This window comes from Typha latifolia, chromosome 9, assembly GCF_019914945.1.
Source record: "Typha latifolia isolate L0001 chromosome 9, TyphaL0001v2, whole genome shotgun sequence".
Classification (NCBI taxonomy): domain Eukaryota; kingdom Viridiplantae; phylum Streptophyta; class Magnoliopsida; order Poales; family Typhaceae; genus Typha; species Typha latifolia.
The window spans coordinates 10,290,987-10,314,651 of NC_133094.1; the positions used below are offsets into that span (position 1 = coordinate 10,290,987).

General features: G+C 36.9%; 3 protein-coding genes across 33 annotated transcripts; 2 read left to right on the plus strand and 1 right to left on the minus strand.

The window, feature by feature from the left end:
- The first annotated feature begins 115 nt into the window (after nucleotides 1-115).
- LOC140794806 (uncharacterized) lies at nucleotides 116-10,502 on the plus strand. 29 transcript variants are annotated; one of them, XM_073147016.1, is made up of 9 exons: nucleotides 116-383; nucleotides 646-828; nucleotides 927-1,707; nucleotides 1,812-1,862; nucleotides 6,131-6,235; nucleotides 7,472-8,179; nucleotides 8,782-8,862; nucleotides 9,040-9,116; nucleotides 9,380-10,502. In XM_073147016.1, the coding sequence occupies exons 2-3, from the start codon at nucleotides 727-729 to the stop codon at nucleotides 1,275-1,277; spliced, it is 453 nt and encodes a 150-aa protein (XP_073003117.1). In that variant the 5' UTR covers nucleotides 116-383; nucleotides 646-726; the 3' UTR covers nucleotides 1,278-1,707; nucleotides 1,812-1,862; nucleotides 6,131-6,235; nucleotides 7,472-8,179; nucleotides 8,782-8,862; nucleotides 9,040-9,116; nucleotides 9,380-10,502. The 29 variants fall into 28 exon arrangements, with proteins under 29 accessions (XP_073003117.1, XP_073003104.1, XP_073003103.1 ...); XM_073147003.1 differs by adding an exon at nucleotides 6,910-7,155 and having other exon boundaries at nucleotides 8,782-10,502; XM_073147002.1 differs by adding an exon at nucleotides 6,920-7,155 and having other exon boundaries at nucleotides 8,782-10,502.
- LOC140794804 (glucuronoxylan 4-O-methyltransferase 1-like) lies at nucleotides 8,746-9,938 on the minus strand. Its single transcript, XM_073146999.1, has one exon. The coding sequence runs from the start codon at nucleotides 9,936-9,938 to the stop codon at nucleotides 9,036-9,038; it is 903 nt and encodes a 300-aa protein (XP_073003100.1). The 3' UTR covers nucleotides 8,746-9,035.
- A 1,346-nt stretch (nucleotides 10,503-11,848) lies between the features above and the next one.
- On the plus strand, nucleotides 11,849-23,246 carry LOC140795753 (uncharacterized). Of its 3 annotated transcripts, none has more exons than XM_073148509.1 (10): nucleotides 11,849-12,202; nucleotides 15,376-15,550; nucleotides 15,633-15,791; nucleotides 17,176-17,272; nucleotides 18,608-18,678; nucleotides 20,320-20,371; nucleotides 22,048-22,096; nucleotides 22,183-22,320; nucleotides 22,753-22,872; nucleotides 22,955-23,246. In XM_073148509.1, the coding sequence occupies exons 1-10, from the start codon at nucleotides 11,994-11,996 to the stop codon at nucleotides 23,088-23,090; spliced, it is 1,206 nt and encodes a 401-aa protein (XP_073004610.1). In that variant the 5' UTR covers nucleotides 11,849-11,993; the 3' UTR covers nucleotides 23,091-23,246. The 3 variants fall into 3 exon arrangements, with proteins under 3 accessions (XP_073004610.1, XP_073004611.1, XP_073004612.1); XM_073148510.1 differs by having other exon boundaries at nucleotides 11,874-12,202; nucleotides 22,051-22,096; XM_073148511.1 differs by having other exon boundaries at nucleotides 12,067-12,185.
- The last annotated feature ends 419 nt before the right edge of the window (nucleotides 23,247-23,665 follow it).

The window sequence follows — 23,665 nt, forward strand, 5'->3', positions numbered from 1 at the left end:
CTCCAACTTATATATATATATATATATATATATATATATATATTATTTTTTTTTTAATTTTTTTTTTTCAAAATAAGGCAGCCTCTGCGTTTCAATCAAATTAATACATCACTTACAAACCCATAAAAAAGGAGAGAAAATAAAAACGCTCTATTTCCTCCTTTTCCACATCGCCGACTTCTCCCCCGGAAGCCTGCGGCGCTGAGATCGCCGCCGCCGACGTCGCCATCCTCTGCATCTCCAGCGGCGCCAGCTTGCGACATCGCCTAGCACCAGCCGGCCCAGATTTGAGTGTCGATGTATTATTTATTATTTGGTCTTTGATTCCTGATGCGGATACGGACGAGGTTTATGCGCGGCTTTCTCTGGTTGCCGAAAGCGAGGTTGGGGTTTTTCTCTGCTCTCTGTTTTCTTGCATTTTTTTTGGAACTTTTATTCTTGATTCTTTGGGCTTTGCTGAAATGTAGTTGTTTCAGCTAATCCACTTGATAAAAGATTTGGAAATGATGGTAAAAAATGGATGCTTGATACGGGGTTTTAGCTGCTTTGCTCTGCTTCTGACCATCACAAATCAGAATCATTCGCGCGCCATAGTCCATTTAGTATGCTTCATAGTTGGCTTGATAGTTTATTTGGTTTACGCAGGATTTTGAGCAACGTCTCAACGAGGACGGCATTGAAGGTGTTGGGGAAATCGAGGAAGCCGACGAGGAAAGGAAGTCTTCGATGCCCCACATGTTCTGCGAGACGCTTACTGCCTCGGACACAAGCACTCATGGAGGATTCTCCGTTCCTCGTCGAGCTGCAGAGGATTGCTTTCCTGCCTTGGTAAAAAAAATGGTCTCTTTGTTGTTTTTAGACATTCTAAACAGTAGATTATGGAGCTTTTCTTTACTCTTTCCGCTTCATTTGTTTCTTTTGGTTAGGATTATGGGAAGCAGAGACCTTCCCAAGAGCTTGTTGCCAAAGATTTGCATGGGTTGGAGTGGAGTTTTCATCCTAAGCGAATCCCCACCTTCCTGCCTCACTGTCGGCAGCATTGGCGGCTGTGTGGATCTCGAGGGGCAGCGCTGGCGGATCTCCTGTCTACCTTGAGGAAGAGCTTCTTTCTGTGGCGGCCGAGGAGGATGACATGGCTCCAGCGGGACTGGTTGTGGACGGTGAGGGTGAGGACAGAGTGGGCCGCTGCCTCAATGGCTGCGGTGAGCGAGGCGCAGGCCTTCTCGGGTTTCAGTGGGCAATGGCAGTGGGGTCTTAAAAAAACTTATATAAGTTGAGGCAATTTTGGTAATATTAATTTCATTTCATTTCATTTTGCTGATGAACTTATTTACTTATCAGGAGTAAAATTTTCATTAGATAATTTTTTGTCACTGTAGTTGTTTCACTTTGCCGCAAAGTTTACTGGGGACATTGTAACAAAACATAGTTTAGAGGTTCCGTGAAAACCGGTATAGTTAAGGAGTGTAGGGGTAATTAACCTTTTTTTAACGAATATATTGACATATTGCTTTGCCGATTTTTTGGGTCACTCCCCTTCAAGAACTCTGCAATTCACCGGCACCGCTGTATCGGTCTATGTTGGTTTAGGCCGACCTAAATCCGTTTTGGTTGTAAATTCATCTCTTTCTTCAAATAATCCACCACTCTATCGACAGCAATTGATGAAGAATCGATGGCGAAATCAAAGAATCCTTCAAGGAATAGGTAAGATTTTGAATGCGCTATGAAGGTTCTTAGCTGCTAGGATTCTAAGATTCTTAAGCGTCACTTCCTGTCCTCATTAATTCTTCTATTTTGCAATCAAAAAGGTAGCTTGGATTTAATGCGCAGCTTTTGGATTCGAATAGAAAACATTTGAGGTAATTTATCCTTTGTCAGTTGATAAGAAGCATGTAGGATATAACATAGCTACTGCTTTTACCATATTGCGACATAATCAAGTGAGATTTTTGTCAGGCTTTCTTCTACTTAAATTTCATGCTGTATGTTGCATTAATAATGGATAATGTGTAATGTTGATGACCGTGGAAAGAAAGAAAAGAATATAACTCAAAAGGCAAAACCTCAAAATGAAGCCTTTTGATTTAGACTAGGAAGTGAGTCATTGTGTAATTTGGTTTATATTTTATGCATTTTCCTAATTTTTAATGGACTTCCTTTTCACTGCATTTAATTTCTCAACGTAGTAATCTTTTAAATGATCTTTACTTCTTTAGGTTCTTTAATTTTTGCTCCGCAACCACCTCTCCTGTCACTTCCAAGTTTTTCTGCTATAGCTTGTAGTTCTGTGCTTTTATAAATTGCAAAAGAAGAAAATAATGCATTAATTGATTGAGGGGCCATGCAAAATTTCCTCTATCTTGTTATGCTGTTATTAGTAAGAATATTATGAACTCTTTTGTTATACTTATAAGTGGCATCCTAGTGCATGAGATGAGGAGGGTCATACCTATGATACTAATTGTTATACTAGGATCAAACTGTTAGTAGTCAAATAATATCCAAATTCAGAGTTGAAATCCCATTGGAACTGCAATCTGAAACCCACTAGGTTTAGATATGCATAATGAATCCAAATTCTTTTTTCCTTTTTTGTCAATCGAAATTCAACTGAAAAGCTTTAGCAATTATGTGTGGGACAAATAGTTTATCTCATTCCTTTTTACTATTGTTCCCTTTTCTCGTGGGAATACTCCTTCACATTGCTAACAGTTCCATGCAGTTCCTTTCTTATAATAATGAGTCTGTTCAGCAAGTTATTACCTTGAAGTCCTTGTTTCACTTGCAATTCTCACCTCTCACTAAATCTGAAATTATAATGAAAATTATTATAGGCCACCAAAAGCTACCGACATGCCACTTTCCCATCTATAAGTTTCATGATGAGACTTCTTCTTTTAAAGGGAATTTCTTCCTCTAAGGTTTCTTCTTAGATATTGTAATTATTCTAGTAGGCCAATCAAATCTTATTATATTATTTTAAAATGCATCCAAACACAAAGTTTTCATTTTAAATTTTTAATGGCTGACCTTTTTTTCATTCTCCATTTACTATTTCATATTCTTGTTCCTTCATCTTTGTTTTAAGTTGGCAGATGGAAGATGTGAGTAATGTTAGGTATTTTTCAAATATCCATGTATCAGCATCCTCCTCTTCAATAATAACCTGTCCACTCAGTACTTTTATTTGCTCTGTCTTGGGAGTTCACATTTTCTTTTTAATGTTTGTACACCTTGAATGTCAAGTTTCCTCTGCACCTACTTCAGTGTCCAAGTCCAATTATTATTACCCAGATAATGCTTCACTTTTTGAAGTTCTGATGACTTACATGCTTAATGAATGATGGATCTGTATTACCATTTTGTTCATCAATCTCTGTGGGCAATTACTAGCCCTCAAGTTACTATGATCAAGTCTCTTGTTCTGATAACTCATCCTTTTCCATACAAGCCACTTTTTATCTCTTCTCTAGCATTTAATTTGGAGTCCTCTTTGCCAATTGCCTTGCCCATCGAATCTCAAACAATGTAGTTTCTTTCCAAGTTTATCTTGTCACACTTCTGTTTAGTGCAATCTTACTCTTACATTCCACATCTAGGTCTACCTTTGTGAACTCCTTGTGCAGGTGCTGGATTTTTTGAGGAAAAGACCATGGCTGGTTAACCTATGACCATTCCAGTTTCAATATGTTCTTCAAGTCAATATTCTTTTTGGTCTTCTAGTACTTGCAACAGTTCTGTTCATCAGCATCGACAACTTAAGGAATTCTTTCTAAGTTAACTTCATTCTAGTTTTTTTTAAGTAATCTGAGTTGATCACTGGTGGTTAAGTCATAAGTGCCAAATCTTCCGTTGATTGATCTAAAATCATTACTCCTTTACTTCAGATACAGGATTTTTGCATCTATCAACTGGAGGCCTTCTATGAACAGTATCGCCATGCTATAATTTCATAAGTTGAATTGGTGAAATTCATCAATCTTTGTAGAGAATGCACGATTTATCAACTATCATAACTGATTAGAACAGATGTAGACAGCTAGTCCAAATAGTAGGAGTTAGGAGTTAGGACTGAAGACTCAGTTGTTATTGTTATTGTTATTGTCGTAGATTTGCTGTTATTAGCCTAAATAGGATGCAAATACCTGTTTTTCTGGAAGGAAGGATCATCTCATTGATTGCCAAGTTTTGCGGTGGATATCAAACTAGGCTGAGTGTCATTGTGTTTCGAGTGACTGGTACTTGTTTCCTTCTGGTTGATGTGCTATACATTTAGGTTCTACTTGTCAATTTATTCTTGAAATTCCATGGTTGAATAATTAGTAGTCTATACAAAGTCCCATGCTTGAAAACTGTGAGAAGGAAGGATTTGTGACCTTCTGTAGACTAGGTTCTAGAGCGCAGACCCTGTCTTCTCTGGACACCAGACATGTTGAGAGCTTCACATGATGCCTTTTAATTTCTTTTCAAAATTATGTTTGACACGTTCTTCTTTCCATTTTGACCTTCTAGGAATTTTCTATCATTACCAATTTGCTACTACGAGTTAGTTGGATATTGTTAATTTGACGACTGGTAACTTGCCTTCTTTGCAATCTTTGAAAAAGGGCATCTTTTCATAAATACATTCCAAATATGGCTTCTTTTATATTTGTCGTTTTGAAACATTTGTCAGAGATTCTTCCTCGGTTTGCGTGTCCAAATGCTCACATACATTACTTGCATTGAATTAGTGGTAACCGTCTCTATGGCACAAAAGGCATGGAGGTATTTCCTTATAAATTAAGCATCTACTCCCCAAACTAAGAGAATAGGGAGAAGGCACAAGAATGTCAGGAAGAGGAAAATGCGAGAAGGGGCTCGGGAGAAGCAGAGCAATGCGCCATCGCAAAATCCTCAGGGACAATATTAGGGGAATAACAAAAGTGTCTATCCGCCGTCTAGCTCGCCGTGGTGGCGTAAAGAGAATGAGTGGGCTTGTCTATGAGGAAACTTATGACATTCTTAGAATGTTCTTGGAGAAAGTCATCAGAGATGCTGTCACATACATGGAACATGCCCATCGCCAGACGGTTACAGCCATGGATATAGCATATGCACTCAAGCATCAGAGCCGCACACTATATGGCTTTGATGGTTAGGGACAGAGTTAGGGCCATGAAGGGGGGATGGGTTCTTTCTTGGGAAAAAAGGGAAAGATGTCAACTTTGTAAAAATCTTTCTTGCTTTCATCCTTGCTCCTTGCTTATTGAATGAACAAATGTTTGGAATGTTGATGTGCTCCTTTAAATTTGTCACTGAAATTGTTTTTCTAAGCATTTTATTCCTTGGAATGACAGGACAACTTTTTGCATTCTAGTAGGATTATCCTCCTTGTTCTTTATTTTCTCGTTTCTTCATTCTCTCATCATGCATGTTTGGTGGAGTCTAATATACAGTTGTATGGAAAGCATCCCAATTAGTAGATAAATCCTTTGGACTTACCATTGATCAAGAACCACTTATTGGAATTTAGTTTGCACTGATAATAGGCATGCCTGCCATAGATGCAGTTCTTATTAGGTACCAGGCAAATATAATTAATCTTCTAGGTTTTCCCTGAACCATGTAGGGTTCTCATAAAAATTATCAATATATGCTTACCAAGAGTCTAAGGTCCTTTTTAAAACAAATATGAACTAGCTTTCTGAAATTGCAGTCACAACATTGAATGAGCAAGCTAGGCTAGAGAATTCAAGTGTGCCACTGAGAAAGATGAAGCTGTTCTATTATTTTGGGTTCCCACACAAATGTGGAATGCCTGATTTGGCTGTAACTATTTGAATTCTGCTAAGATTTGCCGTCGTAACGGAGTAATTATGAAGACTAATATTTGAGTAGAAACAGTCATTAGGGTTTTCCTTCAGAGAGATTCAAGCAGCCATGTTATCTTTATTACCAAATTAGGAGAGCAAGTCTCCATCTCAAATTTAGCAGTGGCCATGTAGAATATGTGTCTTCAAGTTGATTTAGTTTATCTTACAGAGCTCCATTTTAGGTATAGCTTTTCATTTTTTTAATGTACCCATATCCTTGGGGAAAGAAAAGGATGTAATAAGTAACAACTGAACTATCCTGTTATTTTCAGCTCTTGGTGCATAAGGAAGTAACAAACTATCCCGTCGTATAATATGGTGAAGGATGCCTTCTTTGATGGAATATTGCAAGGGTGCAGCCTACTGCTTATCTTAAAGTAAGAAATTTTTTCATCTTCTTATGCTTCATTCTTGTATAGATATGCAATATCTTTGCCTATGAATTTTAGCTTTTCTAATGCAATCTCCCTGTTGTTGATAATACCCATACATGCTCTTGAAATCTCTTGAATCATTCTTGTAATTTTTGACTTTTATGGATAATCTGGTGAGGAATGTTAACTCGAAGCATGGTTTGCTGGATCGGTCAATCCCAATCCTGATTCAGATCCAATCCGAACTCTCTCTCTCTCTTTCTCTTTCACTTTCTTTTTCCCTCTCTTTCTTTCTCTTTTTCTCTCCTTAACATATAGCCATTGTTTTTTTTATGGAGAAATCTAGCTCTGGCAAATTTGGCAACACATGTCTAACTTTGGCAAACTCTGATATGTAATTTTTTAGTTTCATTTCTTTATTTTTCTCCTAGTTTTTTTATTTCTTTTATTCTCTATCTTCTTTTCTTCTCTTTTTTTCTTCTTCTTCTTTATTGCACCATAGTTTTTCTTTCTTTTGCTTGGTTTTTTTTCCACTCGCTCTCTTTCTAATCTCTTATTCTTTTCAGTTTTCATTACACTATAGTTTTTCTTTCTTTATTTTCTTATTTTTTTTTGTCATTTTTTTAAAGTTTTATTTTTTGCATTTTTAAATAATATTAAAAATTTACGTAATCCAGTTTGATTCAGGTTACCGATACGGCCGATATATATCGTCTTTTTAAAAGATTGATCCCAATACTGATTTTTTGAACCTTGCTCAAAAGATTTAGTATATCTCAACAACGATGGTCGTGCCACAGGCACGTGCCGTAAGAGGAGAGAAAAAAAAGAGATACCCACCTTCGCCTCCGCCTCCGCCGTTGCCGGTCACCGATCGCCGATCATCGCTCGCCTTCGCCGTCGCCGTCGCCCGAGCGCTTCAGGTGGATCCGGATATTTGGCTTCTAAACTAATCGATTGTAAACTGCCATGCTTCTACTGCAATAACGATGACAGAGCCTTATGACTGAATTACTTGGAGTCGGTAGATTTTTTTTTTTTTCATGCAGCTATTTGTCATACTCTTTTCTGCATCATCTCCATCAGATATATCTGAATCATCTTGAAATGTTTTTGCTATACACCTCCCTTGTCATGCTCATTCAGTCATTTATTCCCCATTTCATGTATTTTAGCATTAGCTAAGCCTGTTTTCCTTTTTAATTTTTTTCTTACCATGGCAATTTCTTTATTGTGCAGCTCGTAATGAAGAATTGGAAATTGTTATATGGATTATATTTAGCCTCTTCCTTGGTGACAATTCATTAACTTTGTTGCGGAATAGCTGACTCATAAGTCATAAATGAGGAAAGCAAAGTCCAACAAGAACTTCCAAAAAAAAGTTCAAGAATAGAGTGAAAAGCTTGCTTAACTGCCCCCTATCATCTCGCTGGTCCACTGTTATTTCTTTTGCAAACAATCCTTTTTTTCTGGATATCTTCTTTCTGCTTATCCTTTTATTCTATTAACTTTCTCACTTTCAAGTTTCACCATCTAATTCTTGGAGTCCTTAATTTGTTCTCTCTTCTTTTTTTTCTTATGAATATATCTGACACTATCAACCTGACTTGTCAAGTTTTCTCCTGGTGTAACTTACGATATTTAGATATTGTGCTATTTTACTATTCCAGTGAAAAGAAAAGCTATTTGACTGTGAGTTTAGCGGCCTTGAACTGTAATTTTCAGCTCTCCTTTTAAAGTATCTTTTGATAAATACAGGACCAGGAAGAAACCCGGTTAATTTGGAACATATCATATTCATTTCGTTCATAAGCTCGGAGAAGGAAGAGATAAGAGGGGCCCTATGGAGAATGTGGTCAGAAATCCATAATAGAGTCCGACCACAACCTCCACGGAGGGTGTGTCAGGGCCTGAGATCAGGCCAAAAGGCTTAGGGTTGGTTTACAGGTACAACTTTTGTAACCTCATGGTATACCCATGGATTGGCCAGTTCCTATTTGGAAGGTAGTGAAACCATTTCATAGAAGTCCATTGATATTTTCTTTTTATAACATGTAAAGTTATGGATTTTTTGTTTCTTCATATCCAAAAACTCCATAAACTCTCTCTACGTCCCTCCATTCCCATTTGATTCTCATGTCTCAATCCATAAAGTCTTGTCCAGTTTTTTTGGGTTATTCCATCTATATATTTCTAAAGATCTTGTATAACATGGTGGAACAATCCTATTGACTTTTTTTATTTACTCCATCTACATATTTTCGTTCATTCTTTACCATTTATATGTTCAACTGTGAAGAAAGAGAAGTCTGTTCTGGTTCCTTCACCATTCTGACAATAAATTTCATCAAATCATGAATAGAAATTTCACTCTGATTCATTTTCTTCCTTTCTGGACTTCCACATCTTGGGATCTCCCAACTTTCATTATGTAGCAGATTTGTCTTTAACCAATTTCAACCTTAGGATAGAAAATTCAGGACTACAGAAAATACCAGCTGTGCTCATTATAATGGCCCTGAAACTTAAGATTTCCATTGATCTTTCAGATATCTGAGTGAACCAAAAAGCTTTCCACACTGAAAAAGGACACATGGTTTCAAATGAGTGATGCTAGAACATGAAATCTAGTGAGTCTTCCAGCTTATTCCAATCTCTATTATGATAATCATTTCCATTCCTTACGTAAAAAGAATAAAAGATATCCAAGTACCATTTCTTAAACAACAAAATATTATCACAGTGAAGGATCCCAAAGAGATAGTAATAAGATCAACCTAGATGCTCAAAAGCTAATTTTCTTTCAGGGACAGAAGGGCTTGGCAATATCAGTCTTGTGGCTAGGAATGGTGAAGTGTCTCAACCTCCCCTCCTGTTGTCTCAGGTAACCTTCGCACAAGAATGCCTTTGAGAACTTATCTTCCACCAATCTATCCACATCATGTACAAAGACATCAGTCTCTCCTTCCCTTCGCCCCCTTGCGGCCATCCCAGCTGTATATATTGCTCCCATCCTTCCTGGTGCCTCTGGAATATACCCAGTTGGTGCATCAACCATGATCAAGTCCCACTCTACCTCATAGAACACACTTGGTAGCTCTTTCAAAGCTAACTGACACTCAGAGAGTCTCATGTCGCCGACTGCAGTACACGCCGGTAGCCTCCCCAGCTCCAAGAGATCCTGTGCCTCATGCACTTTCGTGTTATATGTCACATGGTAAGACTCCAACGTTGGGTGCTTCTGACGGATGGTTTCGATCCACGCCTCATCTTCTTCAAGGAATATGGTGCGGCCTCCATGATTGAGTGCATTCCACATGGGGCTGTCATGGCCTAGCCCAAAGACCAAGAAGTTGCAGGGGGACTTCTTCTCCAGTATTTGAGCTGTGACGGAGATCTCCTTGAATGTTTGCTGGGGAGTTATGTTTGAGGTGGTGTAATGGATGATGGTATTCGCTAGGGAGGGTGGTAGCTTTGTGCATAAAGGTTTTGAAACGGCTGTTAGTGAGATAGCTTGGGTCTGTTCTGGTGGCATAGATGATTGCAATGATGTGTCTTGTTGACGGAGTGCTGGTGATAGGCTTGATCTTAGTATGAATAGGAGGATAAAGAGAAGGAAGAAGCCAAGGAGGAGTAATTTCAGGTTGAATGAGTTCTGTACCTTGGCCTTCATGGTTAGTAGTTGAGTTGCCTTCCTCATATGCATAGCAGCACAGAAGCAAAGAAATGAATACGAGTGTTTTGAGCTTTGAGGTTTCTACAGTGGAACAGAGGCCTTTATCTTGATGCCAATAGAAGCTTTGGTTTGATGAAGAAAGGAAAAAAGTTCCAAGAGGATCTTGGAAGAGTGGGAAGAGTGCTTGAAAGCTTCAGCTATGGGTTTGGTTTATATTCTTATGTGGGTAAAAATTGAAGGTGAGTTCAACAGGCTGGATTGGCCTTCCTGATTCTTAAAGATGCAGCAAAGTAAATGAGGAGATTGATGAAGACAGAAAACCCACTGGCTGGCGTATAACAGTAATTTTATGTTAAATAATTTTCCAGTTTGTAGACAAGCTATACTCTCTTGTCAAAGAAGTTGGAAGTTAGTAGTATTCATTCTTATTTTTTTATAAAAAAAAATAATCTTTTCTTGTATCATTATGCCTAATAATTTGATAGCAGATTTAGTTTGGACTGATGGACCCTGGCTGGGTGGTCCTACTTTTTTGAGTGTAATATATGACAGCTGAAAATTTGAAAAAATCTACAGGAATCACTTTATCTCAAACATGTCTTGTAAGAAACTGTAAATGAGCTCGATTTAAAGATTTACTTTCTCCTCACGTTTGAGCAGTCAAACACACAGACATCCTACTTTATGTGATTAAAGTTTCATGTACCATAATTAGCTCCAAGCAGGTCAATCATTGACAGAGGTCATTGCAGGTTGTAATATTTGATCTATTATTTTCTTTTGGTGAAATTGCATAAGATCATCTCTCTTTTGATCAAAATTATTACTTTCTAGTGCATATGAAGCAGGTAACTTGTTTGGTGGTTTCATGTGATGGTGCACAGGTTGAGGAAGATCAACTACTACACCTACTCTCTGACAAAGTGACAATGTAGTGATTGGTTGCTGCTAGTTTAGTTGGATTTAGCTTTCCACATGGAAAAAGAAGAAAAAAAAAAAAATATATATATATATATATATATATATATATCATGCAATGATTGTCACTCCAAGAGATATATATATATATCTCTTGCTATGGCTTCAATCTTAAGAAAATGAACAGCATAGTAAATGAGTAATGATAGCAAAGAGAAGCATTTAACATTCAAAGGACAATTTGTTAGGATAATAATACTCCTATAAAGAGGTGTTGAGTTTGGTAGTAGACAGAGGTAAAGCAAGCCTCCCAGATGTCACTTACTACTTGGTTTTGAATAGAGGAGTAACTTTATTTGTTATCTCAAAGATCAATCTAAGTCCAGATGGAGACAACTCTTGTTTACTTCCAAAAATAAAATGACAATATGGATGGGATTGGCATGTGAGCAATTTAGAATTTCTGCATATTAAATCATTCACTGCTAACTTTTTCCCATTGTTTTAAGATTTTTATTGCCTATTCATAGCACAATAGTTGAGTCCTATGGTAGTGTAATGATTTTTGATGGAAATTTTACATAGCTCTGCCAAAATAATTACTAATTGCTTTTGTTTTGAGGCCCCAAAGTATGCCTAGATATAAGTACCATGGGCCCAAAAATCCTATGTTAGTTACTATTATGTATATAATTCACCTTACCTAGCTATTACATTACTAGGAAATGATAGATTCTATGAAAAAAAAATTAAAAAGCTTAAATAGTTTTAGACTAATTAGACAAATATATTATGTATCTTTTTATACTATTTTTTAATAGTTTTTTTTTTGTTAATATACTAAAAGACTAGGGCTTCATTTGTTCTTAAGAGTATCATGTGATTAAATTTATTCTTATATTTAGAGGATATTGGAGGGGAAAAAGAAGAAGTTGAAGTTAAAATATTTGTTTAGTGCTTTTATTTAACACCATTAAGGAATGATTGATTTTCTATAATTTAAGGGGCCGATGTGTAAAAAAGGGGGATTGCATATGGAAGTGGGCAATAGTTCAGGGTTTTTAGTGTAATTATATCCCTGCAAAATTCTGGCGGCAGCCCTATACGGCGAAAGCCCTAAAATTTAGCCGCCAAAACGAGCAGCAAACGAGAAGGACGAACAAGAGGATGCGCTTCGCGGTGACGAAGGCTTGCGGTGGCGGCAGCAGCGGCGGCAAGGCACGTGCCGGCGTCCTCTATATAGCCGGCGCCGTCATCGAGACGCCTTCGCTTCTCCTATCGACCAGGAAAGGTCTCCCTGCCTTCGTCCCCCGCGATTTACTCTCTGCCCTTCCCTCCCCTGGCTCTCACCTCCTTCACGTGAGCCCTATACATTTGTGAGATTTCTCTTCTCTGTATCTTTCCTTCGTTGATTAGATTTTGCATTGATTTTGTTCGTCGAAATGCCCAAGAGGAATCTGTGACGAGTGATGTGTGATTGCCCAGTTACTTTTTTTCGGAAAAGTGTTTCTTTTTGGTGTTCATTGTCCTTTTGAATTTGATTCTGTGAATTCTGGCAGCCTAACTGGGACCTCTCTCTGTCTAGTGGATTGAATGGGCATGCTCTTCGAAATGCCCACCAGCAGTCTATGTTAAGTGATGTTTTATTAATTGCTTGAGGGTGTTAGAGAGAAAAAAAAGTTTCTCTCTCTGGTCCGTCCAGTATTGACTCTAGGAACCACACATGTGTAAAAGATTTGCATGGTCTGGATAATCCAATTTAATACTTTTAGGCATGGAAGGTGTTCGGTCACCTGCCTGGCAAGAGCCCGTACTAAGTAATTAGTGTGCTTGTCTACTTGTTTGTGCTAGGGAAAAAGATTATCTTTATGGTCACGATCGTCATTGTGATATTGATTTGGGGTACCATGACATGTGTCGCGACTCAAAATTTGGAATTATGATCGGCCATGTACCTCAATGTATTTGAGATATAGGAAGTCTTAACTAATACTTTTTTCTAAGTTCCAAAATAACAAAAAATTAATTATGAACAATTAACTCCAATAAATATAATCCAATAATAAAAAACACCAATGTCATTGATAATGTGTTACCAATCAAACTAAAATAACAGATGGTTTAGAATAAAATGTCTAATACAACCGATGGACAAAATAGAAAAATCCTAAGTGGAGGTGGGGTTCTGGTTCATCTCGCTCAGTTGCCACATGGATCAGCACCTGAAATATTAGAAAAGGGAATTCATGAGCCAACAACTATAGCTGAATGAGTGGAATCCACTTAAAAGCCAAATAAATTTGAATTTATAACATAACTTTAAATAAATACGAGTCCAATAATATAAAATGAGAATCTTACTAAACTTGCCTATGATAACAATAATAATAACAATACAAATTATAACAGAGTAAATCATATCTCATAACATGGTTTGTGTCAATACGCTGAATTTCTTTCAATATTAATAATAATGTCATATGTCTTAATTTGGGGTTGTCCTCGAGAATTCATATTAATTGCAAGTCACCTCGATATGCACTCGAGTTTTTTCCTTATAGTTAATCCAGTTAGGATCACCAGGAGGCGTCATTATGTGATAAACTCACCTTGCTTTTTCTACTAACCATAGAGAAAGATTAGAGTCACCTCAAGAAGATTTCTAATCTAGCCTGAGACTATTTTCTAAGCACGCTAAAGTCATCTAAACGGATCATATGCTGATCAGGTATAAGTCTGTCCCCTAGACTTCAAGATAGTCTTGAGTTATCACAGGGAGATGCACGAAGAATATTTAGCTTGTGTCTGTTCTCAAAGTCATATCACGTATTAATTACGTTTTTCCACTAATATTATCGATCATATAAATGACTATATGCACTAAGTATAGCAATGCTTTGGGTCTTATATTTTGCACATAGAACATAATAATGCATAAAAATATAATAATGTATGCACACTGAATTATAAGTGATCTGATAAAAAGCACAAAATACAAGACGAATAAATAAAATAAATACATAAGTGAACCCACTCATCCGTGTCCAAGTGAAATGACTGAAATCTTTAGTCCATAGGTTAAGAAAAATAACCACATTTAATAAATAAATAACATATTTCAATTTAGCTAATATCATGATTTTTAAAATTTAAAGCTAATTACATAGGTAAAATGGGTTGATTTAAGCCTATTGGATTGGGCTGGGCTGCTGTTGACCCGCAGCCCACAAGATTTGAATTAAACGGGCTAGGCCAAAGCCCAGCAAATAAATTAGCAATGGACTAGGTTGCGGGTTACTAGGTTAGCCCGTAGCCTATCATTTGCTAATTTGGTTCGGGTCGGGTTTAGGATCTGAAATCCAACCCGAACCCGCAACTAAAAAAAATGAAAGGGAAGGGGTTGGCTCGGTCTAACCCGAGCCCCACCCCACCCTTCTTCCTCGAGAGGGTTGACACAAGGAAGAGAGAGAAAGAGAGGAGAGAGAGAATCCATCGATGACCGCAGCCGTCGGCGGTCATCGGCCACACTCTAAGCTCCCTGCCATGATCGCGGCCATAGCAACCACACGAGGTGGAGGAGAGGCCGTCGTCGATGACCAATGCTCCTAACTCATGGTCGGCGGCGATCTGAGCAATGAGGGCTCCAAGAAAGCACGCCTACGACACGAGGCCAACGGCACGAAACTTTGGTACACGAGTGGCAGCGACTTGAAGCCGTCGGTTGGGCTCAATTCACCAACAACGCCCCTTCGCCCCAAAAATAGATATTTTTATTCTAACTTATTAAACTTAAATTAATTATGATGGATGTGAGAGAGCTAACCTACGAGTCGTTGAGTGGTCTCCGATCACTCTGGCAGTGCTCCGATGGTCCGATTTGACGATGGGTGCTCCAACGAGGGAGAACTACGTATACTAGGGTTAGAGTTTTAATTTATAGGATAGATTTTTAAACCTATATTTGAGATCAGATTCGGATTTGGAGTGGCCGAAATCTCTTGGTCACTCCTCTGTCGCGTAACTGCGAAGGAGACACTGTACATGCGACCCTTTTTTTTTTGGTTCTCACAACATGTATTTACAGCCTTGCATGGTCTGGGTCTCTGAGTTTGTGAATCCTCTCTTTCATTCTCTATAGCATTTAGTGCCAACCAGTTTATAGCTTCTAAAATGGGGAAAAAAAAATTGGTCTTGCAATGTTGGGACTACTGGACTAGTAAATATATGTTATTTTGATAGGTAACGATTCATCATTTATAGATAGTCAAGGATATGGTCATGTTTAATTGGACGCTTAGCTTGACCTGGTACTTTATAGTCTGGTTAATTCCTCTTTTAGTTCGTTTTATGATTCACAAAATTGTCAATATGCAACATTTTACTTTCATTTTGTTATCTCCCACCCATTTAGTGCAACTAGTTGACTTATGGAGACTTAACATGCTTATCTTTCAATGCCTTCTTATTTTTGTCATGAAAATGTCATGCCATAGACTCATTGCACTTTAACCATTTAAAAAATCTTACTATCCAAAATATCTGATTGCAGTATGGAGTGCCCTGCCTCAGAAACTATATCTAATATTGGTGGGTTGCATCAGATGCTTGGTTTACAACAGCATATCCTTGTAGCTGCTGCAAGTGATTCAGTTGAGAGTCTACCCGAAAGTGAAAGCACCAACAAACTTGGAGCCTCTTTTGAAACACCATGTGGTCGCCTACTGGTATGGCTTTTATATCACCTTTTGATGATCATGTTCCTTGTAAATCTTCCTTATTTTTCTGCTCCCAACTTCTTTCTTGCAGGTCAAACCTGCAAAATACATGGAAATGATTTCTTCCATGAAGCCTAACATGTGGGCGAGCTTGGCAGATGAGGTGCCTGCTTGGGTTCCTGAGAAGCGAAATGCAACTTCTGTTGATAGAACCCTACGGTGGCTTGATGATTGTCTGGCTATGGGCATGGTATGTAAATATTCTAAACACTTTATTAGTCTGTATCCTGTGACTAGTTTGGATGTTGCTTATTGAGGTATATGTAATTTTGGACTTACTACATCCTTGGTCATAATGAAAATTTTATTGATGATTCCCAATTGTTCTGTATGTAAATGCTTATTCAACATTGCAGTAGCCATAGTTCAACTTTAGTTTTCTTAGTTATCATTTAGATATTTTTTTTAATCTCAGTAGGGGTTCTTTTCTAAGTATTCTGCTTCATGTTTAGGATTTCCACTGATTTTCTGCTATTGAAATCAGTAAGTTGATGAACACACTGTAAAAAAATTAGCTTTTTCTTTATTTGTATGAGCTTGATGTGCTGATGATAGATTTACCTTTGTTTTTGTTTGTTGTCATCCATGGCTTAGAGATGGATGCTGTTTTTTGTCATCATACTTTGCCTTCTTTTGGTTGCATAAGCATAAAATGTGCAATTTACCACAGTTTTTACCTATCTACATGCTAGCCTTCTGGACCTCTTGTTATCTACCTTTATATGCTACAAAGTACAGACAACTTGTCATATGCTCTTAATAATCTAGTATGAGCCTGAATCCTAAAGCCAAGTAATTCTCTAAATAAAGCAAGTCATAGCTTGTGACATGCTTGAAATTTTGCTCAGTAATAGCTTTTCTTAATAAGTGTGCAGCCTAAATTTAATTTAAAAAATGAGCAACCTAAATGTCTAAGATTTGCTGTCTAATTTGTATTCTCGCTTGATTGGGGTTGAATAGTAATTTATGAAATCTGCCATACTTGCTTGGCAGATGAGGTGCCTGCTTGGATTCCTGAGAAGCGGAATGTAACTTCTGTAAGTGCAAAGTATGCAAATTATTGGACAGTTTATCAAACGAGGAAACACTCCATCCAACTACAACACACTCCAACAAATTCTTGAGCTTGCACCATCCTTTTCTTTTGTCAAACAACTTCAGGCTTTCTTCCCAAGCTTGGCCTTTGCTAAAGCTTCCCAAACATATTTTCCTCTTTTCTAAATATGGTTATTATCCTTGGAAAGGCTTGCATTTTGTTTTCTTGCAGTTTTTTTCCATTAGGGATGATTCTAGGTATCAAAGAGAATGCTTGATCAAGTTATGAAAGTCATTAGTATTTAGAAACCAAAGAAAGGATGAAGCTTGTTATATTAGATATAAACAACCTTCATGTGATTATACCTAAGAGTTATGCCATCTCTTGCTGTAATTGTAATTTGGAACAGCTATGTCTGCTTCAATGAAATAATTAATGTATCTGTAAAGCTGACCTTACTCTATCCATGGATCTGTTGTTTATTGGTCTTCCTAAAGGTTCAATAATGGATCCTTTTTGCATAACTTGTGATTGTCAGAAAGCTGGAATAGACACTTTAGGTGCTATTGTTGGAGGATCCAGTATAGAAGAACGAAAACGTTGTGCAAAAGAGGTGTCAAGGCGAAATGTATCAGGTTATTTGTCTCTTTCTAATGCTTAATATTCCATTGATATACTCTAATGATACACTCTAATGTTACCAGCAATAGTTACTTTTGGTTGGGTGCTATGCATAATACTGTGGATGTACTGCTTTGTTCACCACTACATGCTCAAGATTTGTAAGATGCACATTTCTTACATTGGGCAAGTTGTTATTTTTTTATTGTCCTTCATTTTCTATCTTTTATCTATTTAATGTGCTTTGGAGATATGCTTAGCAATCATATCATTGATAGTAACTTAGTTTATCATAAGGTTTTGGTATCTTCTATTTCTCTCCAGCCATTACACTCTACTATACTTTGAAATGATTCTGCCGAACTGGAAAAAACCTTACTGCTTTCCTTTAAAGGAAATATTTGATCTCCAATATTAGCAAGTACTAAGTAATGGGATGAACAATTGAAAAGATAGTTGATAAAAGATTCATCTAGGTATATATACATAATTCTACATGCAAATGAGTGATGCTTCCTTTTCTGACAAGGGCATTTAAAATTTTTGATGTTAGGAACAAAATTTTTGAATGAGATTAATCATCAATTATAGAAACCATTTGCTAAGCAAGTAGCCTGATACTCAAACAGCAATGAACACAGAAGTTCCGCTGATACACTATTGTGTGTTTGTGATGAACTGATGATTATAACGAAGCCCTAATATGTATCATAAATCCGTAGAAATCATGGTATACTATCTTTAAAACAATGTAAAGCCCTTCAAGTCTTCAACAGGGCTGGATTATGGAAACCTAAAAAGATTGAAATCTGATGGTTAGTTGAGAGAGACTATGAAGATTCAGAGTAATAGGTTCAAAAAGTGGGTTGCACTTCTTCAGTTTGAAGAAAGGATCAGTTAGAGGTGATGTAAAATGGTTCTTGCCCTATTTTTGGAGGTTCTTTGAGTTGCAAAATTCTAGGCTGTGACAGGTAATACTCTTTTCATTTGCAACTAGAGATGATTGAGAACATCACTTTGGCACTAAAAACGGGCTGTTCTTTATTTCTTTCTCCTGTATAGGCGACAGGATTCAAAAGTAGAATCCCTTTGTCATTTAAGATGAATGAATTTGTTCCTTATTGGAATTTACTGTTATAGCGAGCAGAATCTAATGATTTGCTGCAATTTTCTTTAGTATGAAGCAAATTGTGCTCATTAGATAGTGCTACTATGTGTTCCTAAGGATTTTCTTGTGCCTTTTCTTTTAGATTGCAATCATCTAATAACTCATGTTTCAACTCCTTTTTATCATATGAGAAGTCTTTCTCTTTAGTGCAGAAATTGAGCCCTCCTTGTAATGCTTACAGGTTATTGGATTGGAGGTTTTGGCCTTGGAGAGAGTTCAGAAGAGCGTTCAGATTTACTTAATGCTGTTACGGTAAGGGACGAGGCCATTATTTGGTCTGCATGATTCTTATGCTTTAAGGAGGTCCTGGTGCCTCATATTGCATTGACAATGATGTTGACAGTAGAACTAGGTTCTCCTACAGACATTGCAGGAGCAAAAATGCTGCTTTGCTATGTTACAGAAGATGCATCTAAGAAGACTAAGATGTCTACTTGATGACAACTCATGCCAGTGAAAAATATCCCAATGTGATGTGTGAATTTGCTGTATGCATGTTTTCTGGATTTAGGTTTGTTATCTATATGTTATTCATATTCATAAGATGTTATGCAGTGAGGACTGAGGAGGTTTAATTCAATGTCATGATGTTACAGCTGCTCCTTATAACAATTAACCACCTTGATTGTTGGACCTACAATTTGATAAAGCATAGAGAAGGCTAAAATATGATACATGATATGGTTAAAAGTATGAATACTTAATAAAGCATGGAGAAGGCTAAGGTATAACTTCACCAATCCCTATGTAGATGTTTGAAATGGCATTTCAGCACATGAGATTCTCACAATTATGGATCTAGAAAAGCAAGATGAACATAGCCTTATGGTCCTTACCTCTTTGCCGTAAAGCATGTTTTGTAACCTAAACCCACACCATTGGTATGGATTTGTTATCATTGCCCTATGTGAATGTTGTAGGCGATTACAAATTTAAGTGATAAATTTTTTGAAATTGAAGATAAAAAGTGGATGATTTTGTTGGTTTGATTACAATGTTGAATAGATATTATTTTGTGAGGGTCCTTTATTTGTAGGGTGAGAAAATGCATACTGTTGATCTTTTTTCTATTAAATTATAGAATTTTGTATAACAGACCATGCTCCTTTCCGAATAATCAATATTGTCTAGTGAGTCATGACTAATGAGTTATTTGCATCTCCTTGATGTGCTAGTAAAGTATTAACTAATATGGTCAGAGATTGGTCAATCTAGTGTGATTTGGACCAAGGATGGCCATGCCGGTCAGCACGCCCCGTGCTGACTGGTACTTGCTGTGCTAGTAGAGGCACGGCACTTGGCACGGGGTGTGCCAGTGGCACGGCCATAACTGATTTGGACCACATCTAGCTTACCCTGTTAACATATCTCTACTTTCATAAATAAAGCGAAAAAACCTAGCAGATTGGATGTTTGGACTCTAAGCATTGCAATTCTCTTCCGAACCAAACATCTTTTGTTTAGTAGATCCCTCCATTTTCACTTTCATCTTATGGTGTTGAAATTTGAAATAGTAAGAGAACTATATAATCTAACATGACGATTATATTATTATACCTACTTTGAACAAGCATAACTGTCCGATGATCAATTTCCCTAAAAAATTATTTAGGATATGGATGCATGATGTGTGCATTGGCAAAAATATCCTATCTACAACACTCTTCTTAATGACATCCATTTGTTTGACTATGAGGCACTCAACCAGATGAAATGCATCTATTTCAATGAAATTATCAAAAGATTATACTGTTGATTGTGGATTTTATAAGTTTAACGAGTTAGTTCTATTTTAGTTTAATAGTAGGTGTCCTAGTGCATAAACCTTCCACCAACATGGGGTTTGGGAAGGGAAAATATATGCATCCTTACCCTCCTGATTTTTTCTTTCAGGATTGCTTACCAGAGGAAAAGCTGCGTTTTGTGTCAAGACTTTCTCTTCCAGGTATCGAGGCTATATCATTTTTTTGTCATTGTTACTTCTGATGAAGCAAATTTTGGAATCAATTGGTGTATTTGGTATTTCCACTGTCAAGCATTTTATCATTCTTTAATATGAATTAGAATCATAACCAAGTAGAGTAGTAACTGTTAACCTATTTTAGGATACAAGCTAAAGTTGTATCAATTAATATTGGCCATGCCACGCCGTAGCACGGCATGCCCCAGCGTGGCACAACATGTAGGGGTGTGCCATTGACACACATTTATCATAATTTTAATAAAAATTAAGATATTTAAAGATATTTTTTGATCTTCGGTATGTTAATTTTTATTTTTTTATTTAAATATATATATTAAAACTTACATTATAGTGTTTTATCTTTAGATTATTTTATAAATGACCGATATTATTAAAGATAAAACAATAGTCAAATACAAATATTATTCAACACATAATATAATTAATTACATTCATTAAAATTAATATTAATAATTGAACACTCACTGAACACATAATAACATTCAACACATATTATTAAAGTTAATTGATGATGATTGATAAAATTAAAAAAAAAGTTAAAAAAATATGGGCTTTAAATGTCATATCATGCTTATTAAGAAAATAATTAAAGTTGATTTAATTATGATTGATGAAAATAGAAAAATTTTTAAAAAATAGATCCACATCGGCATAGGACTGGCACGGCTTGTCACGTGGCCGTGCCGGTCGATACGTCCTAGCCGGGGTGTGCCACTAGCACGCCCAGTACCAACTGTCGTGCCACCATTGGCACGACCATCCTTGATATCAATAGCAGTCATCAGATTCCTTTGCAAACTAGATGTATGTTATCTTAGGTCCGCTTTCCTCTTTCTTAAGCTTAAATTGGACTTTTATTAGCATTGTTGGTGTTTGCTATACAGTCCAATACTTCTAACTAGCATTAACCTTGTCTTCTGGGAGCTCTTATCATGACACGGTCTAATTATGACAATAAGACATGATACTATTAAATTCTTTCAGATCTTCCTAATCTTCTGGAACCCTGATCAGACAACAGCTGAGAGCAACCATTGACTTCATCATCCAACCCTAGTAATGTGTTCTTCCTCTCTCTTCGACTATTACAATAAATCAAATATCACAAATCTGGTCTTAATGATTTCTTTGGCAAAGAAATCATTACACTTGTACATTAGTTATTATTTATCTGTGGTGGAAGTGACTGATTTATCTGTTATTGATGGTCCATATTTTCTTCAACATATTCTAGAGCAAAACAAACCATGTGTTTTGCTTTTCTCCGACTAACTTCTGGAACTTGCTTCTTCATCATCCTTCATATTGAGGTTCTCTTCATTTATGTTCTTATCTTAGCAAATGAATATATTCACAAGTAATGCAAAGCAGTGAGTCTCACCCCCTCCAAAAAGATCTTCCCAGGAAATGTGGTCTGACTTCTGTAAAGGGCCTTATCATTATTCCATTCAGAATTAAATCATCAAAAAGAAATGTCTCTTCGTGATTTAATAGGGATAAATCACACCAAATGAAGTGTCCCATGCTTCATTTCTTGAACTACTGCTCTGAACAAATTAGCAAGTGTTGGTGTGAAACAAGCATATATCCTCAGAGTTAATTTGATTGTTTCTATAATTTGTGATCCCCTCTTACAGAAGAGGTCTTGCAGGGTGTAGCTGCTGGGATTGATCTCTTTGACTCCACGTATGTAAGAAAACTTAATGGTTTTAATTTGCTTGTATAGCTCATCTTTTTGTTGCCAACAAGGTGCTTTTCTTATGCAATTACAGATACATTTACCACCTTACGCTTGGAGGTCTTGCACTTGTTTTTCCTCTTGACATTCTCGAGAGAGATAGTTGGGATTCTCATCTACACTATGATGGTGGGGATTGCACAAAGATAAACCTTCGTGCAACAATTTACATGTGAGCAATTTCTGTCAATTCTAAGCCTACAAGGATGAGGTGCATTCAGAGTTTAATATCAGCCATTTTCCAGTGCTTAGAATTTATAGGTATCTGTTATCTCAAATTGCTTAAATAGTTCTAATCCACCAGAAGGTAAAATGACATGCTGTTAAGGGCTTGTTGATCCTGTCTGTTTGTGCAGGTCTACCTAAACTACTGTTAGCTGTTTCTTGATTATTATTTCTTCTTTTTTCAAATTACTGTTCATGGAACAAATGCAATCGTGTTGTCTATGGACAGATATGATGTTGCCTCAAATTTCTTGAACACTATGTTTATCCATGTGGATGTCTCCTATTTCCATTGCCTATGCATCTTACTGTCACCAGTTAGTCTGAATAAATAGTTTAATAGGCAATCTCATGATTCTTCTGTGCATCTTCCCTTCAGGAAAGATACTTCACCAATTGTTGACAACTGTAGCTGCTTCACTTGCCAGAATCACACTCGGGCTTACATCAATCACCTGCTCAATGTCCATGAAATGTTGGCTCAGATCCTACTTGAAATGTAAGCTGCTACTTTTACAGTTACATGACTAATGTCTCTAGTCACTGTCACCTCATACTTATTCCTTTAATGTGATATGCAGACACAATACTCACCACTATCTGGGTTTCTTCCATTCACTTAGAGAAGCAATCAAGGGAGGGAAGTTCCAAGTGTTCCGCCAGCAATTTATTGATGGCAGGCGTTCTCTTCTTACTACAGCCGTGGCATGCTCATGACTATTTATTCATTTCACTATCAAGTTCATTTGCTACTCCGTGAGAGGTGTAATGTAACTTTTTATTCTAGGGGTTCTAATATATGATCGTTTGCAGAGGACAGAAATTTGTAGATGTAATTTCAGAATGATAGAATGAAGATAAATTTTGCTTGTAGGTGTCACAAGTATCTAACAATTCAACAGATAATCTGCAAAAGATTGCAATTGCATTAATATTCTGCATGATTTTTGCCATTGCAAAATTTGCATTGTCTTCCACCTTTCAGGAGGCCTGTCTTGAAATATTGCATTTTGCCAAATGTGCTGATTCTTTCCGCTGGTAATCTTCAGGTCAAAGTTCTGACTTTCTTATTCTTGCTGCAATCTTCAGTAAATCTAGTAGTTGGTACAGTAGCAGAAGCATGCAAAAGGCATTGAATAGTCAACTTAATGCCGGAATATTTGAGTGAATTCCTTTTTGGGGTAGTCAGATAACTATCAGCCATTGCTGGAGAAATGTGGTTAAAGTTCCCCATGAACTGTGCAATCCACAATGTTTTGTTTGACATATCATTCAAAAATAAAATTGTATCA